Genomic DNA, 27,236 nt, shown 5'->3' with positions numbered 1-27,236 from the left:
TGAAGCACCTTTGACAGCGATTACAGCCTCAATTCTTGGGTATGACGCTACAAGCTTGGCACAACTGTATTTGGGAAATTTCTCCCATTGCAGATCCTTTCAAACTCTGTCAGGTTGGATGGAGTGCGTCGCACAGCTATTTTCAGATCTCTCCAGAGATGTTCGATCGGGTTCAAGTCTGGGCTCTGGCTCTGCCACTCAAGGACATTCAGAGACTTGTCCCGAAGCCACTCCTGTTGAGTATTCTTGGCTGTGTGCTTAAACTCCAAGCTGGATGTCATGTGCCTTTTACTGATGAGTGGCTTCCGCCTGGCCACTCTAACATAAAGATTGGTGGAGTGCTACAGAGATGGTTGTCCTTCTGGAAGGTTCTCCCTTCTCCACAGAGGAACTCTGGAGCTCTGTCAGAGTGACTATCGGGTTCTTGGTCACCTCCCTGACCAAGGCCCTTCTCCCCCGATTGCTCAGTTTGACTGGGTGGACAGCTCTAGGAAGAGTCTTGGTGGTTCCAAACTTCTTCCATTTAAGAATGATGGAGGCCACTGTGTTCTTGGGGACCTTCAATGCTGCAGAAATTGTTAGGTGTCCTTCCCAAGATCTGTGCCTCGACACAATCCTGTCTCTGAGTTCTATGGACAATTCCTTCAACCTCATGGCTTGGTTTTTGATCTGACATGCACTGTCAACTGTGGGACCTTATATTGACAGGTGTGTGCCCTTCCAAATCATCTTCAATCAATTGCATTTACCACAGGTGGACTCCTGTGTAGAAACATCTCAAGGACGATCAATGGAAACAGGATGTACCTGAGCTTTCGGGTCTCATAGCAAAGGGTCTGAATACCTATGTAAAAAAGCTGTTTCTGTTTTTTAATACATTTGCAAACATTTCTAAAAACCCGCTTTGGCTTTGTCATTATGGGGGTATTGTGTGTAGATTGAGGAGGAAATGTTTTTTTTCCCTTTTTAGAATAATGCTGTAACGAAATGTGGAAAAAGTTAAGGGGTCTGAGTACTTTTTGAATGCACTGTATGTGTATGCAGGGCCGGCTACAGACATAAGTGACAATCAGGAACACAGTCGGGGTCTCAACTTATAAGTGTAAGAATAGTAGAATACACCAGGTGCAATTTTGACATTTGGTTGTGCATCGTTCAGCAGTTTTTCTTGTTATGTCAGTCACTGACAGTCACTCAATTAGCCATATCATCTTACATTTTTTTTAAATTTGTAGTTAGCTGGCTAGACTATCTAAACTTGTAGTAATCGAGGCCGAATATTGACGGAGCACATGCCAAGGGCCCTGACCTCCAGGTGGCCCCCATTAATTTTGTTACTGACTCTCACTCCGATATCATATTAGCATGGCATAAGTCATGGTAAAATATGTGAAATTGCAGGAACTTAGCTTTAAAACAGATAGTTTTTAAAAAATGTGTATCTCTGCCCCATTGCAAAATTTAGTAGAATTGCATGAAATATGTTATAAAATGTTCACACCACCCAATGGCAAAATATGTAGAATTGCAGAAAACATGTATAAAACTGCAACATTTTCTCTATGCCCCATAGCAAAATGTGTAGAAATTAACCGTCCAAAGGAGGGTCACTAATAATTTATGTTTTGCAGCAAGGTGGAGGGGAGAGGTTGCCCAACCAAATATTGTACTTGTGTAGACCTGTTTCTGTCACTGTAACACTTTCTCTCTCTTGCACTGTGTGCCTAAGATAATTTCCCCCTCAGGGACAAAGTTCATCCTATCCTCTCGCTCGCTCGCTCTCTCACACATATACAGAATAAGGGCAAAATATTGAAGTGAAATCATTTACTTACATGGTATAATACAGTATACAAATGTAAATATCACATACAATATCTTTTCTGTTTTCAAACAGTAGTCAAACAGACTACTGTTTGTGATGTAGCTGCCATTACATCAGTTTGTGACACTTCAGGGTTGTTAATTTAGTTAAATGCCAAAGCTGCCATTTAGAAAAGCTAGCTGATTTTACTACAAAACCTGGGCTGGAGCATCTTTAACTTGACTTCATAATACACTCATGTTCATCAATTTCACATAGAATTACTTTTAGACAGTTACACTGTCGTGCATAAATACAGGTGGATATACAGGTAACTGCCAAAATAAAGGAAACACCAACATAAAGTGTTTTAATAGGATGTTGGGCCACCACGAGCTGTCAGAACAGCTTCAATGTACGTTGGCATAGATTCTACAAGTGTCTGGAACTCTATCGGAGGGATGCGACACCAATATTTAACAAGAAATTCCATAATTTGGTGTTTTTTGATGGTGGTGGAGGATGCTCACTGCTCCAGAATCTCTAAGTGTTGGGTTGAGATCTGGTCACTGAGACGGTGATAGCATATGGTTTACATAATTTTCATGCTCAACAAACCATTCAGTGCCCACTCGTGCCCTGTGGATGGGGGCATTGTCATCCTATGAGGGCATAACCATGGTAGCAAAATAATGGGCAACTTGGCCTGCCCAGAATTTTTATACATGACCCTAAGCATAACGGGATGTCAATTGCTCAGGAACCACACCTGTGTGGATTAACCTGCTTTCAATATACAATGTCTTCCTCATTTACTCAAGTGTTTCCTTTATTTTGGCAGTTACCTGTATGTTTAAAAGAACTGATCTCTTAAAATCAACATTTTACGAGTTAATAACACCATAGCATTATTCAAATGTAGAGTGTAAGGTAACACACACCCCTTCTAATAAGTGTTAGAAAATAATATCTGAGAAAAAGCTGCTTGTGTCATAGATATACAATGCTCTGGCAACATAACAAACCACTGTACACAGTATTTGTGCTTTACTGTACAGCATACTAAACAAACATTATTGTTCCCATGTGTCATATACTGTAGCTTGTGCTCTGTTCAGTAGGTAAGATGCATGACATTTCAAAATGTAATTATACAAGTTCTAATGCCAATCTTGTAAAGACTGCAAACATATGCTTAGGCACTTTCCAAGGCACATTATACAGGTCCAATCTGATATTGAGTGGAAGGGATGAAAAAAACTTTACAATTATAAGGGACAGGAATCCTCAAGTGGAAACATATGATGATTGAAAAGGTTTGTCTTGCATGGTGTTTGGTTTTCCTGTGTCTCAAACTTAGACTGTACTTTCAAACATCATAATGAACTCAACAGCAACATCAGTGCACTGGTATGGAAGAGGAGAGGGTGGTGACGTCTTCTGTCATCCACAGTGATTATGCCTCAATAGTAAAGCAGACCAAAAGGGGTCTATGGTGTCCAAAGGCTCATTTCTCCTTGACATCAATGTTGGCGACGCCGTGAACTTGTGTGAGCTGCTTACAGTCCAGAGAAGCCACCAGTTTCCTGGATCCAGGCAGAGTAGGAACAAAGTGTTCCGTCAGAGTCACAGAGGAGCGACTGGCCACGTCACTGAGAGAGGAGATGAGAGAGACACTCAGACCTGTGCTTGTTCAGAACATAAAAGAACAGTGACAACATACGTCACACATTGTGCACCTTCAGAGTCATAAGGACTAAAGCCGTGCTTAGATGAAGCTGCAGATAATGAACAGAATTATAATTATTTCTCACCCAACAGCGATCTGTCGAACACTCTGCAGGCCCAGCCCCTCCACATGGAACACCACTCCCTTCAGTGTGCGTGGCAGAGGGTTAGTGAAGAAAATCTCAGCCGCCATCTTTTTCCCCACCACAGCCTCCCCTACCGGCTAGGAGGGAAAAGTATAGGAAACTGTTACCACTACAGAACATCTCAATCATATTATCAGTAGACAATATCAGACAGAGAAATACAGATTATATACAGAAAGAAAAATGCTGTAGTTAGGATTAATTCAGTCGGTGTAGTTTTGTCTCACCTTAATGATGAGGTCAGGGGTGCGGAGGCGGAAGCTGAACTGAGTGGCAAGGACCTGCTGTGTCTCAGTGACCCGGACTGAGAGGGTCAGCATCAGAGCAGCCTGGTCCACTAGCTGGTCCTGATAGTGCTGGTACTCAAGGATCCACTCCAGGGTCTTCACTGTTAGGAGAGGGGGACAGGACAGGACTAGAGATCAGAAACACCTGGGCATGCAATACATAACACTGTCTGACTGAACGTCACTGATGTGTAATACAATATATTCATTGGCTCACCTTCATTGGCTAGCAGCTCCACAGGCATTTCGTCTTTCTTGACGGTGGCCTTGAGCACGCCAGTGTAGTACATGACTGCCACCTGGCTGTGGAGGTTGATTGTGCGTGGTAGAGAACTAGCATTTCGCATGACAATGTTCAGTTCTGCATCTCCCCCCATGCGTGGCCCCTCCCCATCCATGGTCACCTCTATTGATATATCCTCAGCGATTGGAGAGGAGTAGGTATCTGGTTTGGAACCATAGCGACTGGCAGTCTCCACAGCAATGCGTTCCTCTTCTGTGCCTGATAGAATGACAATAAAGTGGGAATTAATGCATTTGACCTTCTGGTTGCTTGCCTTGTACAGGAGTCTGCTTGTATACATGTGTAATAAAACAATGCATATCAGTGTTTGCACAGCTATGTGAAGCTACCTTCTGGGTGCTTGTAAAGGTGTGTGATATCGTTGCGTTCATCTGAGCCCACAGCCTTGGTGCTGATACAGTGGCCCACTGCATTCTTCTCACTGTGGATCTGGGTGAAGGTGCCATCCAGGTTCCTCTGCCAGTATATCTTATCACTGTTCACCTACAGGACAGGTACAGCAGGAAGAGAAAGGTAGAGATGGTCGAGATGGAGGACAGCTGAGACTGACAGGGGCATGTGAGGTCATCACTGTGCATCTGAGATAGACAGAAAATTATTTGTGAAACGTACCCTGTTAGCATGGAAAGCTGAGGTCAAGCAGAGAGAGGTGTGATAATTACATCTCAGGAAAGACAAAGGAAGAAAGAGGAAGACACACTAGACTAGACTGACCTCGGCAAAGATGAAGGGTGAGTCATGTTTGAGGAACACTTGTCCGTTGCGGATGGCGGTGATGGAGGCAGGGCCGCAGCGGAAGGTGCCCTGGCTGGTCTCCTGGGGGGTGGAGTCTACCGCCTGCCAGCCACCATGACCTGGTGGCAAGTCTGGACGAGCCATCCAACAGTCGTTCCACACGTGGAAGTTCCTAAAGACAGAAATGATGGAGGGATGAGTTATAATTTAGATGGAATCTAGTAAATCCATATTGTAAGAGTGGTGTGTGATGACATGACTAAGATGATACACTGAATGAGATATTGTGTCAGAGTGTGACTGTATTCTACTAACCAGATGGAGTCAGTGTTGAGGTGATCTATAGACTCCAAATTCTCATTGAAGTACACGTCTGTTGTCAGGGAGACATCTGTGTCATGGGCAGAGTTGAAGTTGGACACACTACGGGAGGGAATGCCCAAACACCTCAATACTGAAAGAGATAGGATGGTGAGAGGATAGGGGTCAATGCATATCAACCTAGCACCCTCTCATAACAGTAATTTGATCATGTACAAACACACACATACAGTAACTAACCTGTGGTAGTGACCCCAGAGAAGACCCAACACTGGCCATATCTGACTGGTATGCCTCCGTCCTTCTGGTACTTCTTCAGGATGTCCACACTGCCACTCCAGGCTGTAGGGGAAGTCCCTCCCACATACTTCCCTGACCAATTACCCTCCACGACCCCACAATCATCTGGGGAGTTGATCTGGGATGAAGGAGATTACAGGTTCACATTGGATTCAGTTTAGAGTTGGAATAAGGAGGTGCCAGTTTGGTTGGACATTGATTGGACTTAGAAGTGATGTTAGAGGTAATAGTGTGAGGTTTTTAAGACACCTTGTGTTTGCGAGGAGAACTCACCATGGCTGAAATGACTCGGACTACATTGACAGGGTCTCCCCAGCCTGAGGGGGGGGTTACACTCTTCTCCAAAACATACAGACAGGCATCCAGGATCCCCTCATCAAACTGAGAAATAGGGAGGTAGAGATGGAAGGAGAGAGAGAATCATTGACAATGATAGAAATGAGTTAGTTGGGTCTGACTTACTCAGGCCACATTTTCCCATCACCTGACTGACAATCTTTAGGTTCCTTCACCTGTCCATAGTTCCATGTTCTTGCACCAATCTGGTTCTCTGTGCCATAGTAAAGCCTGCCGACGTCATTTAGGACATACTCATTCTTCTCATCCTCATCGTCCATGTACACCGTGTCATCTGATGAAGAGAGAGAGCGGTCAGATTCAGTTATTCAAAAATAAAACAATTCCATCATGTCATCAGCCTGAAATAAGGGTGGAGTGGACTATGGAGAGTCTCTGAGCTTACAGAAGGGTGTAAGACTAGATCTTCTGAATGACACATATTTCCTTTATTACACAAATATATGGCTTACCTGACCGGTTAGATTATGTTTCATTATACCACCCAGAGATCTATTATGTTGGGTGTGAGTATTATCTTTAAGAGTCAGTGGGCTGGTGACCCTTGGACGAGATGGCCGCATGAACTAAGAGCTCCGCACAAGTAGTTTCCAATTCCTAATCTTACCTCCACTCCAAGTTCAAACTCATTTAGCTTTAGTAAGAAAAAGTCATGGCGGCTACAAAAGGCGACACTACAGGTGACATTTTTACCCGGACTCGAGTATTAGCGACAGAAAAAGCCTCCAAGAAGAAGCTAGCTTCAGAAAAAACTAGCGCCATTAGCCAGGAGCAAGAGAACCCGCTCCCCCATGAGGCACAACGAATGCCAACCTCGCACTCTGTCGAAGACATCCTTTCTGAGTTGAGATCCCAACGTACAGAACTAAACACTAAATTAGATGCCATTAACTCTCAGCTCAGTGCGATAGGGGGCAAGGTGACAATCCGGGAAAACGCTTTGCCTGACATCAACAACAAGATGTCCAGGCGCCCCGCGTTTATGGTTGAGGCAGAGGGGCGAATCCTATCCATGGAAAACTTATTGACAGATGCCATGGAAACAATAGCATATGCTAAAAAGAAAATCGAGCATCTGGAAGAGAAAACAGAGGACCTGGAAAACAGGGGGCGAAGGAATAATTGTGTTCTATTCAATCTGGGCGAAAAAGAAGAGGGAAACATGCCACTGATCCGCTACCTGCAAGACAAACTTCCCGAGTGGCTCCACATGTCCACCGACAGGCCCATAGAACTCGAGAGAGCTCACCGAGCACTGAGGCCCCCACCAGCAGCCAGACAACCACCGCGCCCAATCACCATACGTTTCCTGAGATTCACCGACAAGGAACGAGTCCTACAGGCAGCGAAAAACAACACCATCACAGTGGGAAACGCCAAACTCGCTTTACACCAGGACCTGTCAGCTGGAATACGCCGAAAGCGCCGAGAATTTGACGAAGTGAAGAAATACTCCATTGACGGAGGCATCTTCAGGGGATTCAAATACCCAAACGAGCTCAGGATTCTTCACCAAGGAGCCTTGCGACACTTCAAAACTCCCGAAGAGGCAAAACGTTTTTTGAAAGACAATCCTGGCCAATGAGAAACAGACCAATGACTAAATGCGATTAATGCCATTACTAAAGGAGGTAAAACGACATATAGCCGATATCCAGAGACCCACCCCCTAAAGGTCATTATAGCCGTCCAATTTATATTTATTTTCCTTTAACTGAGAGGGATGGGCTGTATAGCCTAACCTAGGCCTACTAATGTTTCAGCCTACTTTTATTTCCCTGTTTTTTTGTTGCTGTTGCTATTATTACTTGGGGTTCCCTATGTCCCTTGGGGGAGGTATATGTAGGCTTGGCTATTGATTTTATTTTTCTCCCCTCTTTTACTGTGGTCTGGACGAGGGCAACTGTGTTATTTACTCAATGCGGGGTGGAGAGGATGAGGCATTTCTTTGGTGGGGAGAGGGAGACGTTGTGCGTTGCTAACTGTTCCCGGTTTTTGTTTTATTCGGAACACAGAATTGAGACTGAGCGGGGGGGTAATAGATCCAAAGGGATGTGTCGAGTTGTTTGGGAACTCGGCTGGGGTGTTCAGAGATTATTATTTTATGTACACCATTTATTTTCCTTTTATGTGAACGCAGCTGTAATTACTATCCACTTTTACCCAGCGATGACTTGCACTAAAGTTCGATTACTGCTCGATGACTAGTACCTTAAATCTATTGACATGGAACTGCCATGGTCTAGGGCATGCAATAAAACGAAAAAAGATACTATGTGCTCTAAAAAAGGAAAAAGCAGACATCGCGCTATTACAAGAGACACACCTCTGTGATGCTGAACATGCCAAACTCCGCAGAGCTTGGGTGGGACAGGTGTATTTCTCATCTTTCAAATCAAACAGTAGAGGCACAGCCATACTTATCCATAAAAATGTTCCATTCATAATTGACAAAAACATATCTGATCCGGAGGGGAGATTTATTTTGATAACTGGGTCACTATATGGTCAACCAATTACTATATTAAACATATACGCCCCTAACACAGATACTCCTGCCTTCATGTCAAAAATTATAACCCTGTTCAATGAGCATTGTGTCTCCTTTGGCGTGGTGGCCGGAGATTTTAATTGTACCCTTAACCCAACCCTAGACAAATCATCTCAAGTCCCCACCACAAATCCTAGATCTGCAAAGATGTTGAACTCTCTTACTAAAGAGATGGGACTGATAGATATCTGGAGAGAGACTAATAGCTCATCTATGGACTATACATACTACTCTAATGTCCATAACACCTACTCCCGTATAGATTACATTTTTATCCCAAAGAGTTTCCTAAATTTAGCCACTTGTACAATCGGACCCATAGCACTTTCAGATCACGCCTTTGTCCACCTCCGCTTTGACCTCTGCAAAAACATCCCGAGGTCAAATAGCTGGAAATTCAACACCTCCATGCTATCAAACGAAGCGTTCCTTACATTGGTAACTACATGGATAGACAACTACACACAAGACAATAAAGATTCCACTGTTTCTCCGGCCACAATGTGGGACGCTGCTAAAGCTACACTAAGAGGTCATCTAATTGCATATGCTTCCTCTAAGAAAAACGCAATGGAAGCACACAGGCTAGATCTTGAGAGGGAGCTGGAATGCTGTGAAAAAATACATAAACAATCCCTAGACAGCACCTCCTGGAGTCATCTTAAAGCAGCCAAAGCCAAACTGAAATTGGACTACCCTCGGGAGATAAAAAAAAAAGGTTTCTTTACTAAACAGAAATACCATGAGTATAGCAATAGGCCCAGTAGATTGCTTGCTTGCCAATTAAAAAAGGAGCAGTCAGAGCGTACAATCATGGCTATCCGAACAGCAGAGGACGAGGTCACATATGACCCAAAAAAGATCAATTTAACTTTTCATGATTTTTACTGCAAACTATATACCTCTGAGAGAAAACACACGGAGGCAGAACTCCACTCTTTCCTAGAGGGAATCTCGCTACCTAAACTATCAGAGACCGACCAAGAAGATCTCAACTCCCCCTTCACTCCTGAGGAGATCCTGGAGGCAATTACCTCCATGCCACCTAATAAATCCCCAGGCCCAGATGGATTCCCCAGAGAGTTCTACAAAGCTTTTTGGCCCCAGCTCAGCCCTATCTTCATGCCAATGCTGGAGGATTTTTGCAAAAACGGAGTTCCCCCAGACTCAATGCACACAGCTCGCATTACAGTGTTGCTAAAAAAGGACAAGGACCCCCTATCCTGCTCGTCCTTCCGGCCCATAAGCTTGTTGGATTTCGACTATAAAATAATGACCAAATTGCTCGCCAAAAGACTAAACACTCTTCTTCCCAAAATAATAAAAGCGGACCAAACTGGATTTATTAGAGACAGATACTCTTCTGATAACATTCGCCGTCTTTTTGATATTATTGATCAAGTAAACGCACAGAAGACCCCTGTCCTGCTGGCTTCACTGGATGCTGAGAAGGCGTTTGACAGGATGGTGGAGCTTTCTGTTTTCAGTCTTAGAAAAGTTCAATATGGGCCCAAATTGTATTAAATGGATCAAATCACTATACTCTCATCCAAATGCCATGGTGACTACTAATGGACTGAACTCTGACAGATTCCCTCTGGAACGGGGCACAAGACAAGGGTGCTCGCTGTCCCCGCTGCTCTACTTGTTGGGGGCGGAGCCTCTGGCAGAGCTGATAAGGAGCAATCCAAGTATTATGGGTGTTTCTGCAGGCGGCCTGCAACACAAGATTTCAATTTACGCGGATGATGTCTTGCTCTACATATCCAACCCTGAGAAATCCCTCCCTCTCATTTTAGACACAATTGCTCAGTATGGCAAGTTTTCAGGTTATAAGATCAATTTTAACAAATCCACTGTCTGCCCTCTCAATATTACACTCACCAGCTCTATGAAGACACTTTGTCCTTTCCAATGGAAAACACAGGGGTTTCAATACCTCGGGATCTTCATAACACCAGATCTGAATAGCCTTTTTAAGGAAAATTATCTTCCACTCCTGGACCGAATCAAGAACGATCTCCAAACCTGGATCTCCCTCCCAATTAGCTTAGTAGGAAGAATTAATGTAATCCGTATGAACGTCCTCCCTAGACTGAACTACTTATTTCAGATGCTCCCATGCTATCTCCCAGTTTCCTTCTTCAAAACAACTAACCAAAGCATCACCAAATTTATATGGGGCAATAAAAAACCTAGGATCAAGTGTTCCACTCTATTGAAACCTGAATCTAAGGGTGGTCTTGCCCTTCCCTCCCTTCAATTGTACTACTGGTCTGCCCAAATCTGCAACATGCTAACATGGATCACAAACAGACAAGAGTCAACGTGGATTCAGATAGAAGCCCAATCCTGTGGTTCATTGCCCTTAAGCTCAATTATATTCATTAATAACTTTAGTGAAGTGGGCAACATAGCCAAAACCTTTGTGATTTACAGCACCCTACTAGCATGGAGGGACTGTAAGAAATACCTGAGCATTTCCTACCAAATATGTTCTCACTCGCCTATAGTAGGCAACCCAGACTTGCCAAAAGCCCTGAGGGATGCCGCAACTTTAATCTTTGGCATACTCTAGGAATCAGGACCTTTTCAGACCTATTTCATCAGAAAACCACTACACTGAAATCCTTTCAAGAGCTCTGCAGTGAATTCGATGTGCCATTTTTTCAAATATCTTCAAATTAGACATGTAATTTCCTCATTTACCTCCAAGAGGAGGTTTAGAACTCAGTTGAATGAAGTTGAAACCCTTCTTGTCACAGCACAATCCATTAAAGGCAAAATATCTTACATCTATAGACTCCTTTCTGAGAAAGGAAGCTCCTCCTTTACTCCTTTGAAAATAATCTGGGAAAAGGACCTTGGTCTGACTATCAGTGATGAGTTATGGGCGGAGTTTTGCGACAGGGTATACTGCTCCTCTACCAGTGTAAAAATGAAAGAATCTAATTACACATTTTTGTACAAATTTTATTATACTCCTTTGAGACTCCATAGAATGAAAACAGATATGTCTCCTAACTGTAAAAGATGTACCTCTGAAAGTGGAACCTATATGCATGTATTTTGGAGCTGTAGAGAGATTGCCAGATTCTGTACATACTGCTGCACAGAAAATACTAGAGGTACAGTTTGATATGACCCCGTGTATCTATCTTCTTAATGCCCAGCAGGACTTTGTTCTTGATCCTGACAGAGAAAATTTGCTCATGACTATTACATACTTTGCTAAGAAATGTATTCTTCTATTGTGGGCCTCAAATACCCCTCCTACATTTAAAATGTGGATTGACCAGATTGTTGACTTTCTTCCTCTTGAAAGCTCACTTATGACCTCCACAAGAGACAACCCAAGTTTGATAGACTCTGGTCTCCACTATTCAACTATATTTCAAACTGGACAGAGTGAACGGGGTGACTAGGGAAATGCGCAGATACATGTTGTGTAAGGTACTGTAAAACCTAAAAACGAATTATTGGCCCGTCGTCTCAGCGAATGCTTGAAATAGCTGATAAGAACCTTGATAGTGTTATGTTTTTTTGTGTGTTTTTATTTTAATTTAGTTTTTGAGTACGTGTGCGTATGTGTGTGTGTGTGTGTGTGTGTGTGTGTGTGTATATGTGTGTATGTATGTACATATGTATGTATGTGTATATATATATGCACCAAGGAAAATAAATGCTTTTGACTTTATCATTCATTTTAATTGTATTTTAATTTTTTCAAATGTATTATTATTTTTGGACTTTTTCTTTTTTTAAAGCCTGTCACATCTGTGAATGTGGAATGTGTTTTTAAAGCCTGTCACATCTGTGAATGTGGAATGTGTTTTTAAAGCCTGTCACATCTGTGAATGTGGAATGTGTTTTTAAAGCCTGTCACATCTGTGAATGTGGAATGTGTTTTTAAAGCCTGTCACATCTGTGAATGTGGAATGTGTTTTTAAAGCCTGTCACATCTGTGAATGTGGAATGTGTTTTTAAAGCCTGTCACATCTGTGAATGTGGAATGTGTTTTTAAAGCCTGTCACATCTGTGAATGTGGAATGTGTTTTTAAAGCCTGTCACATCTGTGAATGTGGAATGTGTTTTTAAAGCCTGTCACATCTGTGAATGTGGAATGTGTTTTTAAAGCCTGTCACATCTGTGAATGTGGAATGTGTTTTTAAAGCCTGTCACATCTGTGAATGTGGAATGTGTTTTTAAAGCCTGTCACATCTGTGAATGTGGAATGTGTTTTTAAAGCCTGTCACATCTGTGAATGTGGAATGTGTTTTTAAAGCCTGTCACATCTGTGAATGTGGAATGTGTTTTTAAAGCCTGTCACATCTGTGAATGTGGAATGTGTTTTGTTGGTTGATTGAAAAACAAGAAAACTTAATAAAACTTTAAATTGAGAAAAAAAAGAGTCAGTGGGCTGAGAACAGGGATAAACTCTCTTTGTATTAACTAATTTAATATCTCTCTCTCTCTCTCTCTCTCTCTCACCTTCACACCAAGGGTTAAACAGCATGCGGATGTCATTCCCTGGGTCATGTGTAGATGTGGCCTTGCCCTTCGGGCTATGCGTTGCCACAGTGAGCTGGTATCGGCCAATCATGGCAGTGGGCTGGGAGTTAACAGACAGCTTGATCCTGTTGCCGTCCCGTTTCACGATCTTGGCCTCCCAACGGTCATCCTCCAGCTCCTCAACCAATGGGATGATGACATGGGTGCCCTTTGCCACTGTAGGCAGGGATCCTGTCCCATAAACACACAGACATATTACTCAGTGGGATAAGAACAAAATGTGGTGTAATTCTGTGGTGCAATATCTCTTACTCCTATTTTAACTGAATGTATCACTTTTTGCAAAAAATGACATGAAGTTGCTGTCATTTGTTGCTATCATGAATTTTTTTTGGGCAAAGCTGCCAAAAACAAGAGTTGCATATCGTAATAAAACTTTTCACAGACACACGTTAGCTCATTTCCTGTACTCAGTTATAAACCCCATCAATGTATTCCCTCCCAAAGGAGTTCTACAGTGCCTTGCAAAAGTATTCATCCCCCTTGGTGTTTTTCCTATTTTGTTGCATTACGACCTGTAATTTAAATGGATTTTGATTTTGATTTCATATAATGGACAATACACAAAATAGTCCAAATTGGTGAAGTGAAATAAAAAAATAAAAAACACGTTTCAAAAAATGCAAAAAATATATATACTGAAAAGTGGTGCGCACATATGTATTCACCCCCATTGCTATGAAGCCCCTAATTAAGATCTGGTGCAACCAATTACCTTCATAAGTTACATAATTAGTTAAAATAAAGTCCACCTGTGTGCAATCTAAGTGTCACATGATCTGTCACATGATGTCAGTATATATACACACCTGTTCTGAAAGGCCCTAGAGTGTGCAACACCACTAAGCGGCACCATGAAGACCAAGGAGCTCTCCAAACAGGCCAGGGACAAAGTTTTAGAGAAGTACAGATCAGGGTTGGGTTATAAAACAATATCAGAAACTTTGAACATCTCTCAGAGCACCATTAAATCCATTATTAAAAAATGGAAAGAATATGGCACCACAACAAACAAACCTGCCAAGAGAGGTAGGCCCACCCAAACTCACAGAAGAGGCAAGGAGGGCATTAATCAGAGAGGCAACAAAGAGACCAAAGATAACCCTGAAGGAGCTGCAAAGCTCCACAGCAGAGATTGGAGTATCTCTCCATAGGACCACTTTAAGCCGTACACTCCTCCAGAAAAAAAAGCCATTGCTTAAAGAAAAAAATAAGCAAACATGTTTGGTGTTCGCCAAAAGGCATGTGGGAGACTCCCCAAACATATGGAAGAAGGTACTCTGGTCAGATGAGACTAAAATGTATATTTTTGGCCATAAAAAAAACCACTATGTCTGGTGCAAATCCAACACCTCACATCACCCCATGAACACCCTCCCCACAGTGAAGCATGGTGGTGGCAGCATCAATGCTGTGGGGATGTTTCTCATTGGCAGGGACTGGGAAACTAGTCAGAATTGAAGGAATGATGGATGGTGCTAAATACAGGCAAATTCTTGAGGGAAACTTGTTTCAGTCTTCTAGAGATTCGAGACTGGCACGGAGGTTCACCTTCCGGCAGGACAATGACCCTAAGCATACTGCTAAAGCAACACTCAAGTGGTTTAAGGGGAAACATTTACATGTATTGGAATGGCTTAGTCAAAGCCCAGACCTCAATCCAATTGAAAATCTGTGGTATGACATAAACATTGCTGTACACCAGTGGAACCCATCCAACTTTAAGGAGCTGGAGCAGTTTTGCCTTGAATGGGCAAAACTTCCAGTGACTAGATGTGCCAAGGTTATATAGACATACCAAAAAGACTTGCAGCAGTAATTGCTGCAAAAGGTGGCTCTACAAAGTATTGTCTTTGGGGGGTGAATAGTTATGCACGCTCAAGTTATCTCTTGTTTGTTTCACAATAAAACATATTTTGCATCTTCAAAGTGGTAGGCATGTTGTGTAAATCAAATTATACGAACCCCCTAAAAAATCCATGTTAATTCCAGGTTGTAAGGCAACAACCCTTCCCACAACTACTTTCTGGGAATGGTAAAGGACAGTTGCTTGGCTTTGGAACATTCTCAGCACATTTAAGGAACTTCACAAAAAAAACTGAATATTCATGGTGTTTTATTACTTTAACAGAATGTTTTCTAAAAGTTCAAACATGGCTACATTTAAACAGTTCTCTGAAATCAAATAAATCAGAGAATGTTAAGAAACAATGTTCTTCTGTGGGCATTTCAGTACTTCAGCATAACATTTCCTACAGGTTTCCTCATTGTTCTATTAATAGTCATGCTTTGACATTTTTCAAAGCACATAAAGAAACAACGTTCTTCTGTAGGAATTTCAGTACTTCATCATGTTTCCTACAGGTTTCCTCATGGTTCTATTTAAAGCCATGTTCTCAAATTGTTCCGAGAACGTTAAGAAAACTGTCCATAAAACCACAAGAAAACTTCTGTTATTTTAAAACAAACATTCTGTTCTCAGCATCAACAAAACTCTCTCTATCCTCTATCATGTTAAGTGTGTTCAGGTGTGTTGGCCACACACACTAATTGGCCATACCTGATCTTAATGAGTGCATGTTTTCTTGAAATGGGGTCCCCCCACCTGGATGTCACAGCTGATCCTAATTAGGTCCTAATTGAAAGGAAAACCCCAAAACCAGCAGACACTAGGCCAGCGTTTCCCAAACTCGGCCCTGGGGACCCCAAGTTGTGCACATTTTGGTTTTGGCCCTAGCATTACACAGCTGGTAAAAAATAATCAAATCTTGATGACTAGTTGATTATTTGAATCAGCTGTGTAGTGCTAGGGCCAAAACCAAAACGTGCACTCTTTGGAATCCTCAGGACCGAGTTTAGGAAACCCTGCACTAGGCACTCCACGGAATGATTTAGACACCCCAGGAGTAGACTGAAACGAACAGCTTTGTACAGTTTCATTTGGAAAGTATTCAGACCCCTTCCTTTTCCCACAATTTTTGTTACGTTACAGCCTTGTTATAAAATTGATTACATCGTTTTTTAGCCTCATCAATCTACACACAATACCCCATAATGACAAAGCGAAAATTGTTTTTTAGAAATGTTGGCAAATTTATGAAAAAATTAAAAATAATAATAAGTATTCAGACCCTTTGCTATGAGACTCGAAATTGAGCTCAGGTTCATCCTGTTTCCATTGATCAACCTTGAGATGTTTCTACACCTTGATTGGACTCCACCTGTGGTATATTCAATTGATTGGACATGATTTGGAAAGGCACACACCTGTCTATATAAGGTCCCACAGTTGGCAGTACATGTCAGAGCAAAAACCAAGCCAAGAACCCAATGTCACTCTGTCACTCTGACAGAGCCCGAGAGTTTCTCTGTGGAGATGGGAGAACCTTCCCAGCTTTGACTTGAACCCGATCGAACTTCTCTGGAGAGACCTGAAAATAGCTGTACAGTGACACTTCCCAGCCAACCTGACAGCTTGAGAGGATATGCAGAGAAGGCTCCCCAAATATAGGTGTGCCAAGCTGGTAGCTGGTTAAAATAACAGAAGTTTTCTTGTGGTTTTATGGACAGTTTTCTTAACGTTCTCGGAACAATTTGAGAACATGGCTTTAAATAGAACCATGAAGACTCGAGGCTGTAATCGCTGTCAAAGGTGCTTCAACAAAGTACTGAGTAAAGCGTCTGAATACTTATTTAAATGTAATATTTCAGTCTAAAAAACATTTTTTTCATTATGGGGTATTTCTATTTGTTACAGATCACCATTAGGCAGCAGCTACTCTTCATGGGGTGCGGCAAAACTAAGGCAGTTATACATTAACAATAGATTTCACAACATATTAAGTGTGTGCCCTCAGGCCCCTACTCTACTACCACATATCTACAACACAAAATCCATGTGTACGTGTGTGTATTGTACATATGTTTGTATGCATGTGTCTGTGCCTTCACAGTCCCTGCTGTTCCGTAAAGGTATATTTTTAAATCAAATTTTTACTGCTTGCATGGGTTACTTGATGTGGTATAGAGTTCATGTAGTCATGGCTCTATGTAGTACTGTGCACCTCTCATAGTCTGTTCTGGACTTGGGGACTGTGAAGAGACCTCTGGTGGCATGTCTTGTGGGTATACATGGGTGTCCAAACTGTGTGCCAGTCCAAGAGCCAGCCGTGCTACCCTGTTCTGAGCCAATTGCAATTTTCCTAAGTCCCTCTTTGTGGCACCTGACCACAGGACTGAACAGTAGACCAGGTACGACAAAACTATGGCCTGTAGGACCTGCCTTGTTGATAGTGCTGTTACGAATACCGAGCTGCGCTTTATTATGGACAGACTTCTCCCCATCCTAGCTACTGTTGTATCAATATGTTTTGACCATGACAGTTTGCAATCCAGGGTTACTCCAAGCAGTTTAGTCACATCAACTTGCTCAATTTCCACATTATTCATTACAAAATGTAGTTGAGATTTAGGGTTTAGTGAATGATTTGTCCCAAATGCAATGCTTTGTTTTTTTAATTTTTATATTTAGGACTAACTTATTCCTTGCCATGCATTCTGAAATTAACTGCAGCTCTTTGTTAAGTGTTGCAGTCATTTCAGTCGCTGTGGTAGCTGACGTGTATAGTGTTGAGTCATGCGCATACATAGACACACTAGCTTTAATCAAAGCCAGTAGCATGTCATTAGTAAAGATGGAAAAAAGTAAGGGATCTAGACAGCTGCCCTGGAAATATCTGATTCTACCTGGATTTTGTTGAAAAGGCTTCCGAACACCCTCTGTGGTGTGTTAGGCAGGTAAATCTTTATCCACAATATAGCAGGGGGTGTAAAGCCATAACACATACATTTTTCCAGCAAAAGACTATGAACAATAATGTCAAAATAATAACAATAACAAAACAGCGCCCACAATCTTTTTTTCGTACATTTCTCTCAGTCAATCAACAGTCATTTGTGTAAGTGCTGTGCTTGTTCAATGTCCTTCCCTATAAACGTGCTGAAAGTCTATTGTGCATTTTTTTTACTGTAAAATAGCATTGTATCTGGTAAAATAATTTTTTCCAAAAGTTTACTAAAAGGTTGGTGTTGAAGGAATTTAATTCCTCTGTTTTAATTCCCAATTACAATTAAACACTCTGTCAATTCATAAGAATTTGTAAGACCCTTATTTTATAGGAATGGACAGAGCCCGGTCTTAAAAGTCAAGTAACAGCCTTTATTCAAGAGAGTACTCAGTACACACACATTTTACCACAGGTTATAAACTGAAAATGACGTCAGCATTTTCTAAATGTTCCGTCTCTTCTTGATACTGGTAGAAAGGCTCTATAGCTCTCAAGCCTTCCCTCCTCGCCTAGAGCCAAGGTCAGTCAGTGTAGATAAGCATTCTAGACAGTCTGGAGATATAGTTCATTCATCTGTACTAAGGAACAGACCGTCATTGTTCTAAACTCGTGACTACATTCACACACACATTATCTTCAGTACTGGGATCAAGAAAGAAAACTCATACATATACAGTAACATTTAGTATTCTGATTAGTACATACACAGTAACATAATAGTATTCTGATTAGTACATCCTGATTGAAATGTATACATAATTAGTCATTATAGATAAAAATTCCCTTAACAGTTGGTAACAGGCTGATTGGTCGACTATTTGAGCCAGTAAAGGGGGCTTTACTATTCTTAAGTAAGGGATTAACTTTCGCTTCCCTCCAGGCCTGAGTGCACACACTTTCTAGTGGGCTTAAATTGAAGATATGGCAACTAGGAGTGGTAATATCGTTCGCTATTATCCTCAGTAATTTTCCATCCAAGTTGACAGACCTCGGTGGCTTGTCATTGTTAATAGACAACAATACCTTTTCACCTCTTCCACAAAATTACAATGCTTGTCTTTCATCATTTGTTCAGTTATACTTGCTGTCACGCCTGCTCCCGCTCTTCCCCCCGGCGCTCTAGGGCGCCAGGCTGCCCTGCACTACACACTCCTGCCACCATCATTTACGCACACCTGCCTTCCCTGGTCACGCGCATCAGCGATATTGGACTCACCTGGACTCACTCAATCACCTGTTTTATTACCTCCCCTATATTTGTCAGTTCCCCAGCTCTGTTCCCGCTGCTGCATTGATTGTGATATGTCTGTGTTACCCGTGTGCTGATGCTGTTCCTGTCTCGTTCCCTATTAAATGTTTGACTCCCCGTATCTGAATCGGCTCTCCAGTGTCATTGTGACAGAATGCAGCAGCCAACACACAAAGCATCGGGGAGTACTGGCGTTCCGGTTGGTGACGATGTCGGTCCTCGTCGGGCTTCCACGCCCTAGCTGGCTCAAGAGGTTTCCTTGCCCAGGTTGGCTCGGAAGGCGCCCATCCCCAGTCGGGCCTCAGCCGGATCGTCAGGTCTTGTTCGCCCAGCTGGCCCAGGAGTTTTTTTGGTTTTGTTGTTGACGGGGTGGATTCCGCCACCGATGGAACCGGGGGTGCCTAAGCCAGCTCATCGGGCTTCCACGCCCTGGCTGGCTCGGCAGGTTTCCATCCCACGTCATGCCCCAACAGATCATCGGGCTCCCTCACCGCAGCGGGATCGACAGGATCGACAGGCCGTTGTTTCCCTTCCCAGCGACCCGTCCAGGACCAAAAGCTTCATCCCTGTGCCTTCACGGGGGGGGGGGGGGGGGGGGGGGTTTGGCCTCAGGTCCTGGAATGGGCTCACTTTTCCAGGCTTACTTGTCATCCTGGCACTCGTCAAACTTCATCAATGCGTCTGGTGGCCCATCATGGTTCCTTATGTCTCGACCTTCGTCACCGCATGCATGGTATATGCGCAAAGCAAGACTCTGTGGCAAGCTCCGTCTGGCCTCCTACAGCCACTCCCTGTCCCTCATCTCCCCTGGTCCCATATTTCCCTGGATTTTGTCACTGGGCTTCCTCCGTCAGATGGGAACTCCACCGTCCTCACGGTGGTTGACAGATTCTCCAAGGCCGCCCATTTCATCCTTCTTCCCGAAGTTACCTTCAGCCAAGAAGACGGCCCAGCTTATGGTGCAGCACATCTTCCGAATCCATGGACTCCCGGTTGACATTGTCTCGGACCGGGGTCCTCAGGTCTCGTCCCAAATCTGGAAAGGCGTTCTGCACTCTTATCGGGTCGTGAGCCAGCCTGTCATCTGGGTTTCATCCCCAATCTAACAGCCAGTCGGAGCGAGCCAATCAAGATATGGAGACGGCACTCTGGTGTCAGTAATCGCATCACCTGGAGTCAGTAACTGATCCTGGTGGAATATGCCAGGAACACTCTCCCCTGCTTGGCTACTGGACTCTCCCCCTTCGAATGCTCCATGGGGGTATCAGCCCAGAGCAAGAAGTTGATGTGAACATACCTTCAGTCCAGATGTTCGTTCGCCGCTGTCGCCTTACCTGGAAAAGAGCTTGGCGGGTCTTCTCAAGACCACCTCCAGGTATCGTTGACAAACGGACCGCCACCGGACTCTGGCTGCTCGCTATCGGGTTGGGCAGAGGGTATGGTTGTCCACTCGGGACCGATCCCTCCGGGTAGATTCACGAAAAACTAACCCGCCCGTTTCATTGGTCCTTTCCCCATTTTTAGAGTCATTAGTCCCACTGCTGTTGCCCCGTACCCTCTGTGATCACCCTACTTTTCATGTGTCCAGGATTAAGCCCGTGTCTCACAGTCCTCTGTCTTCTATTCTAGGCTCATCCCACCCCCCGTGTCATCGATGGCCGGCCAGCGAATACAGTGAGACGCCTCCTGAGGGTTCGACCAAGGGGCATCCTGGACCTGGCCCTCATTGCCGATTTTCACTGCCAACACCTCGGTCAGCCAGGTATGCGCCCAGGTAGGACACAAGGTGGCGTCCCTAGAGGGGAGGGGGGGGGGGGGTACTGTCACGCCCTGATCTGTTTCACCTGACCTTGTGATTGTCTCCACCCCCTCCAGGTATTGCTTATTTTCCCCAGTGTATTTATCCCTGTGTTTCCTGTCTCTCTGTGTGTCACGACTTCTACCGAAGTCGTTGCCTCTTTGTTCGGGCGGTGCTTGGCGGTCGACGTCACCGGTCTTCTAGCCATCATTGATCCATTTTTCATTTTCCATTGATTTTTTCTTGTCTTCCTACACACCTGGTTTCAATCCCATTCATTACCTGTTGTGTATTTAATCCTCTGTTTCCCCTCATGTCTTTGTCAGAGATTGTTTTATGTCAGTGTTGTTTATGTTTGTATAGGTGCGCGACGGGTCCTCGTACCCATGTTAATTATGTATGTACATTTAGTATTTGGAGCATGTTTAGTGGACATATATTAAAAAGTCTCCATTACACTCGTTGTACTCTCCTGCGCCTGACTTCCCTGCCACCTATACACACGACTCTGACACTGTGCCACTTTGTCTTGTTTGTTCAAGTCAACCAGCGTGTTTTTCTCGTGCTCCTGCTTTTTCTATTTTCTTTTGCCACTCCTCCCGATATTGACCCTTGCCTGTTTCTGGACTCTGTACCTGCCTGCCCTGACCTCGAGCCTGCCTGCCACACTGTACCTCCTGGACTCTGAACTGGTTTTGACCTTTTGCCTGTCCACAACCATTCTCTTGCCTACCCTTTTGGAATATAATACATATCAAAGAACATCTGCCTCCCGTGTCTGGGTCTGGCCTTGTGCCCTTATAGAAAACGTTCAAGGAACCAGAGAAAAACCTCCCTGCAACCTATTAAAATAAACATTCCCAGGACAAGCAAGACTTTCACTTTTGTTCTCAGAACTGTTTAAAAAACATGCAGTTTTACCAGTCAGGAAACGTATGGCTTTGTTCCCACAACCAATGTGAAACCAAAAACATTCTGTACGTTCCCAAAACTACCAAGGAACCAAATGTGCTGTCCTGCCACAATAGGGTGTGCTTGAAAAAACAAGCAGCGAAACTATATCTTCCTCAAACACACACACACACACACACACACACACACACACACACACACACACACACACACACACACACACACACACACACACACACACACACACACACACACACACACACACACACACACACACACACACACACACACACACACACACCTACAGTCCACCCACAGTATTCTACTGATTCTAAAGCTACTCATTCTAAAGCTCCATACAGTATCTGTCCTGCATGTTGCTGTTCTATAAATACCAGCATGGCGTAGATGGTGATTTGCTGCCTGTCTATTAATACACTGGCTACAACCCAGCAAGCTTAAGACACATCTCCTCATACAGTATGGTACACACTCATACTCTAAGATAAAGTTTACAATCAAGAAGCTGAAAGGGCATTGTGAATTGAGTTGGTGAGCTGGTTGGTGGTTATTAAAGCTGTTTATGGTAGGCGATAGTCCTCAGTGGAAAGAGGGGATTTGAGCAGGACTGTGAGATATTCTCCTCTAAAACACTGGAGACTTGCCACCAACCACATGGATGAATCAGTTACCATGGAGATAACCACCAAAACATAGTGGAGGAACAGGGCTTCAGAGACACAAGCACACACAAAGAAGCACACACGCTCATACCGGTAAACACACAACCCCTTAAAGTTTCTCTCAGAGTTCGCATGATTGATTATAAAGGGCTTGCTGTTATCATGTGCACTTATTAGCCCTAGGGATTCCCAGAAGGGGGACGACGAGGCCATTGAGTCATAGTAGCCTATCATGATTCTGCAGAATGTCTCACTGACCTGTCTTAAGCTCCAGGTGGAGTCTGTCTGTGTTGGGGTAGTAAGGTCGTGAGAGGTCAAGCCACATCATGAAGGTATTCCCCCTGCGGATGATGAGGTCATCACCATAGTAACGATCTGTGTGATGCTCCAGGCGGTTCAGACCCGTCTTGGTTTTCATCAGGTCTATGGACCGCACTGTCAACAACAGCTCTGAGACAGGGATATAATGAAGGAAGGCCATTTTAATGTCAACCATTTTGTCACAAATGCCACAACGTCTAGCGTAGTAATAATAATAGTTTTAAAATAGTAAATTACCTTCGAGCTCACTTCCACCAGTGACTGGCTTGTCGCCATTCATCCCTGCATTGTTGTCGACATCCGGGATCCCAGTCACGACCATATCTGTGATGTCATCATCATCGCTCAGTCTTTGACAGCAGCAAGGACAGATCTTACGCAACCATTGTCGACACGCCCCCTCCTCTGTGTTCTCCTCCTCTGGTTCCTCCTTCTCTGGCTCATCCTGCCCCCATCCCAATGTGACTGATGGGAACCTACCCACATTAGACAGAGAGTGTCTGACTGACAGCATTTCCACAGGCATCCTGAGAATTAAAAAAAAACAGAGGAGCATGTATTGTTGTCATTTTGCTTGTGCTTAGTACTCTATCATCAATTCAGATCCATCCGATAACTTTTGAACAGATGTCATTATAATTGGTCAATTTGCATCACAAATCAAATGTTGTTCTCTCATGAGTGCATGAAAGCTAACTAGCATCTCCTTATCATGTGTGTATGTTGTTTTCCTGTCCTATTGCTCCTTCATCTAACTCTTTCATTCTCATCCAACTTTGTCATAATCCTCTTTGTAGAGGCCTTATCCAGTCACTTCTTTAGTCCCTCTGAAAGTCTTTCCCACACTCGGTCTGCATTCTTGCCTCTCACTAACTGTTGCTACATAGTGACAGATCACAGTCTCAACGAGGTAACACTGGAAGAGGGCCGGCTCATTCCTTACCTACGTGCCAATGAGGACAATCAAAGAAAGGAGTGGAGAAATGGAAGATAAATTATAGGCAGAGAAAGAAAGGAATGCTTCTTCTTCATTACTAATACACAACACCTCTGCCCTCAGACTGAAAAACAACTGGGAAAGGGAGAGTGAGAAAACATTACACTGATTTTGAAATCATAATAGAAATTGAGCAACTGCTGAGATGTATAAGTGGAAAAGTGGGATATAGGAAATCTAACTAAAAATGGAAATACCTAACTACTGCAACAATAACTTGAATCCTGACACAAGCGGTATGCACATGGATATGTACACATACTGTACATTCAAACACATAATATGTACACACACACACACAAACCATTAAAGACATACGGACACATGCTTATACATATACACAATGATAGGGTAAGAAGTACACCACCTGCCCCAGTGCCAAAAATATGAACGGGTTGAGGGCAGGATTGTACGGAATGGGAATGTGTTCCATTTGAGAATGGGTGAATGTCCAGCTTGCTGGGTGGCATTTAGCCATGTCCAGTAGACCTGCTCTGTGTTGTATCTAACTTGTAAGTACAATATAATTACATACAGTGGACAGACGGAAAATGTACAATGAATGAATTGCCGCTAAGTGTGGAGGAGTGTACCTCAGAGCTTGAGTCACTGCAGCTAAATATTTTTTTATTACATTTTGTGAAACAAGGGAGGGCCAGAAACCACACCCCAATGACATTGAGGAATCATTTTCACTTATCCAGAGCTGAAAGAATATGCTCACCATCTAATCTGCCAGGAGTGAATGTTTTGCCTGTGGCTGTGAACATGTTTCAGAAGTCTGTTGGTTAGGCATGGCTAGACTTTGACTGATACAAAGAAATGAGTAGACCGTTGAAGCATGAACTCTCACCTGGTAGACTTGATTACATACAGTACTGTACAGCAGTCACTGTTGATAGGGTTTGCCCTCAGGCTTGGATGCAGCTACAGTAGGTGGTATATGTGCAGTAGTGTCTAGTGTAGTAGATGTATGTATTTATATGGTAGATGTATGTATTTATATGGTAGATGTATGTATTTATATGATGAGGGTGGGACTGAAGAGAGAGGTTGAGATAGTCATACTGTAAGTCAAGTATTGTAGGCTGGTGAGGTGTATGCATGTGAGTGAACTCTTGCCTACAAGTGCTATATATACTGTATATATACGTATATATTTATATTCCAGACTTGTTATTGCTTGTTCTGAACTTACTTAATTGCTTTATTTGGGGATTTGTGTGTATTGTTTTGTATTGTTAGGTATTACTGCACTGTTGGAGCTAGAATCATAAGCATTTTGCTGCACCTGCGATAACATCTGCAAAATCTGTGCACGACCAATAACATTTTATTTTAGAATTATTTGTTTCTTTGTTATTACCTTTCTGACATAATACTGCAGAAAACGAGCAATTAAAAATAGCAATTAAATAAGGCAGGTCACAAAATAACAGACCAATTCACTATAATGACACACAGTAAGCACTATATCATACAATAAGCACAGACAATAATCTAGCTAATTACCGCACCGTGTCATACTGTTTTTTTTTGTCCTTTTCCTTAGTCACCCTTTCTGTTCTGTGAAAATCTGTTTTTCTATTCTTTAAATTACAATGTTCTTCAATGTGGACAAATACATTTGTTATAACATTGGGAATCTATCTGACACTGAACAACTTGTATAGACTGCTGATAAAGCCACTAATTGATTGGCCAAACAAATTAGTTCAAGGTGCATGTTACTTTGCCAGAAGCCAATCACAGGTGAACCCCGACCAAAGACATAGTTTCATCTCCCATCCTTTTCCTCAAACTGGATGAGATGATCTGTGACTCACGGTGTGAACAGAGACATAGTGAATTGTATTTCACAATGTGTCAAACGCCACTAAGTTTAAAAACAGCAGGCTATCTGGATGAGAATTAATTGAATTCGTGAATCATGATTTTAACTGTCAGACATTTACAGATATTCACTTACTTTGTAATCTATGTGTTGAGTTCTCCGATGGGTTAGTGTTTGTTGAATCCCCACTGGCATCCGCTGACTAAACAGTCCTGTACGCAGGTCAAAATAATATTGCCGTGATATTCTGTGCGTGTCCTCTCTTCTTCACAGATTGTGCAGTCTTCACACTGTGTTGAACTACTTAGTATCCTCTTTGAGAGAACTTTTAAACTCAAGATTATGAGATAGACAGTAGAAAAACATTCCTTGCCTCCTCATTCTCCTCCCCTAGTCCATTGATACAGTATGAAGTCAGTCAGTCTGGGCACTTTCCCCAAATTGGCCCATCCCATTTCCCATAATAGAATCAGTGCAGTGGCGTGTGTCCCGCCTAGTTGCTTACTGTAGCATTGTGTGTGCACATGTCAAACTATCTATTCAATGTCAAAATCTAAACCACGAATAGCCTAACTTGTGTCGAACCTTCAAACTAAACTCTCAGCCCACCGAGGACTTTCCCTTTTAACTTTCTAAAAGTAATAGACAATCTGATACTTTAAGCAAGCCTGACACCAAAGTGAATGGCTACACACATTTCAACACAGAAGAAAACAGTGAACACTGCAGACAACCAGATGACAATGATAAAAAGAGGATAAAGGGAGGAAAAGGCATCTTACACACACAGGGGATATGTCATGAGACTGTTCACATGAATGCAGTCATTTAATCAGGCAGGCTTCAATGCAACATGTCTCTCTACCACTGTGCTGTCTGAACACCAGTCAAGACAAATGGTTCCAAATTTGACACCCCCCAAACACATCTCAGATATTCACTTGTGATGTCACGCTCGCATCCATGTGAGCCCCTCAAGAGTTGAATTTTCAATAAATCTTGTGACCCCAAGTTGAAAGTTGCCTCTGATTAAGTTCAAACAAACCCATCCAAACACAGATGAATGCTACACTTCAAACACTGAGCAGTCATTTTCGGACATGATATTTAACCACTGCAGTTTGAAAATGAGTTAAGACATTGTTAAGACATGTTGTATTTTATATTATAAAACAGTTAGCTCTGGCTGTGCATTCTGAGAGAATTCATGGGGATACATGCTGTACATGTAAAAGTTGAACATATCTGAGACATACAATTGTGATGTAAGATCCCTATGGATCTCTAGGAGTTTAAACATAATACATTTTTATCTCAAACATAGCCCTTATCACATGATAGTGAGATATGTCATAACTTGATGCTTCACATTTCTCAACATTCATCTCAAATTATTTTGTAGAAATGTCAATTAAATTCATTTCTGTACGTCAACAGTGAGGGTAAGTATTTATCATGAATTAATAGATTTAGTGGAATGGCTCTTAGGA

The 27,236-nt window shown here is 42.9% G+C and overlaps 1 protein-coding gene across 1 annotated transcript; it reads right to left on the bottom strand.

Annotated features, from left to right (window-relative positions):
* Positions 1-1,812: 1,812 nt before the first annotated feature.
* Positions 1,813-26,166, bottom strand: LOC109902660 (protein-glutamine gamma-glutamyltransferase K-like). The gene is made up of 14 exons (XM_020499218.2): positions 25,882-26,166; positions 23,153-23,442; positions 22,853-23,044; positions 13,025-13,276; positions 6,138-6,256; positions 5,899-6,006; positions 5,566-5,743; positions 5,320-5,458; positions 4,984-5,176; positions 4,599-4,752; positions 4,183-4,467; positions 3,906-4,066; positions 3,619-3,755; positions 1,813-3,456 (listed from the first exon to the last, which is right to left on the bottom strand). The coding sequence occupies exons 2-14, from the start codon at positions 23,439-23,441 to the stop codon at positions 3,312-3,314; spliced, it is 2,352 nt and encodes a 783-aa protein (XP_020354807.1). The 5' UTR covers position 23,442; positions 25,882-26,166; the 3' UTR covers positions 1,813-3,311.
* Positions 26,167-27,236: the final 1,070 nt, after the last annotated feature.

Source organism: Oncorhynchus kisutch, linkage group LG13, assembly GCF_002021735.2.
Source record: "Oncorhynchus kisutch isolate 150728-3 linkage group LG13, Okis_V2, whole genome shotgun sequence".
NCBI classification, from domain to species: domain Eukaryota; kingdom Metazoa; phylum Chordata; class Actinopteri; order Salmoniformes; family Salmonidae; genus Oncorhynchus; species Oncorhynchus kisutch.
This window is presented reverse-complemented; position numbering and strand designations above follow the sequence as displayed.

Bases quoted from the DNA above. Each gene is read 5' to 3' on its own strand.
- LOC109902660 (XM_020499218.2), bottom strand. From the start codon at position 23,441: ATGCCTGTGGAAATGCTGTCAGTCAGACACTCTCTGTCTAATGTGGGT. The intron at 6,007-6,137 runs GTGAAGGAACCT...CCTATTTCTCAG, and splicing joins GAACATGGAACTATGGACAG to TTTGATGAGGGGATCCTGGA. The intron at 5,744-5,898 runs GTGAGTTCTCCT...CCTTCATCCCAG, and splicing joins TCCGAGTCATTTCAGCCATG to ATCAACTCCCCAGATGATTG.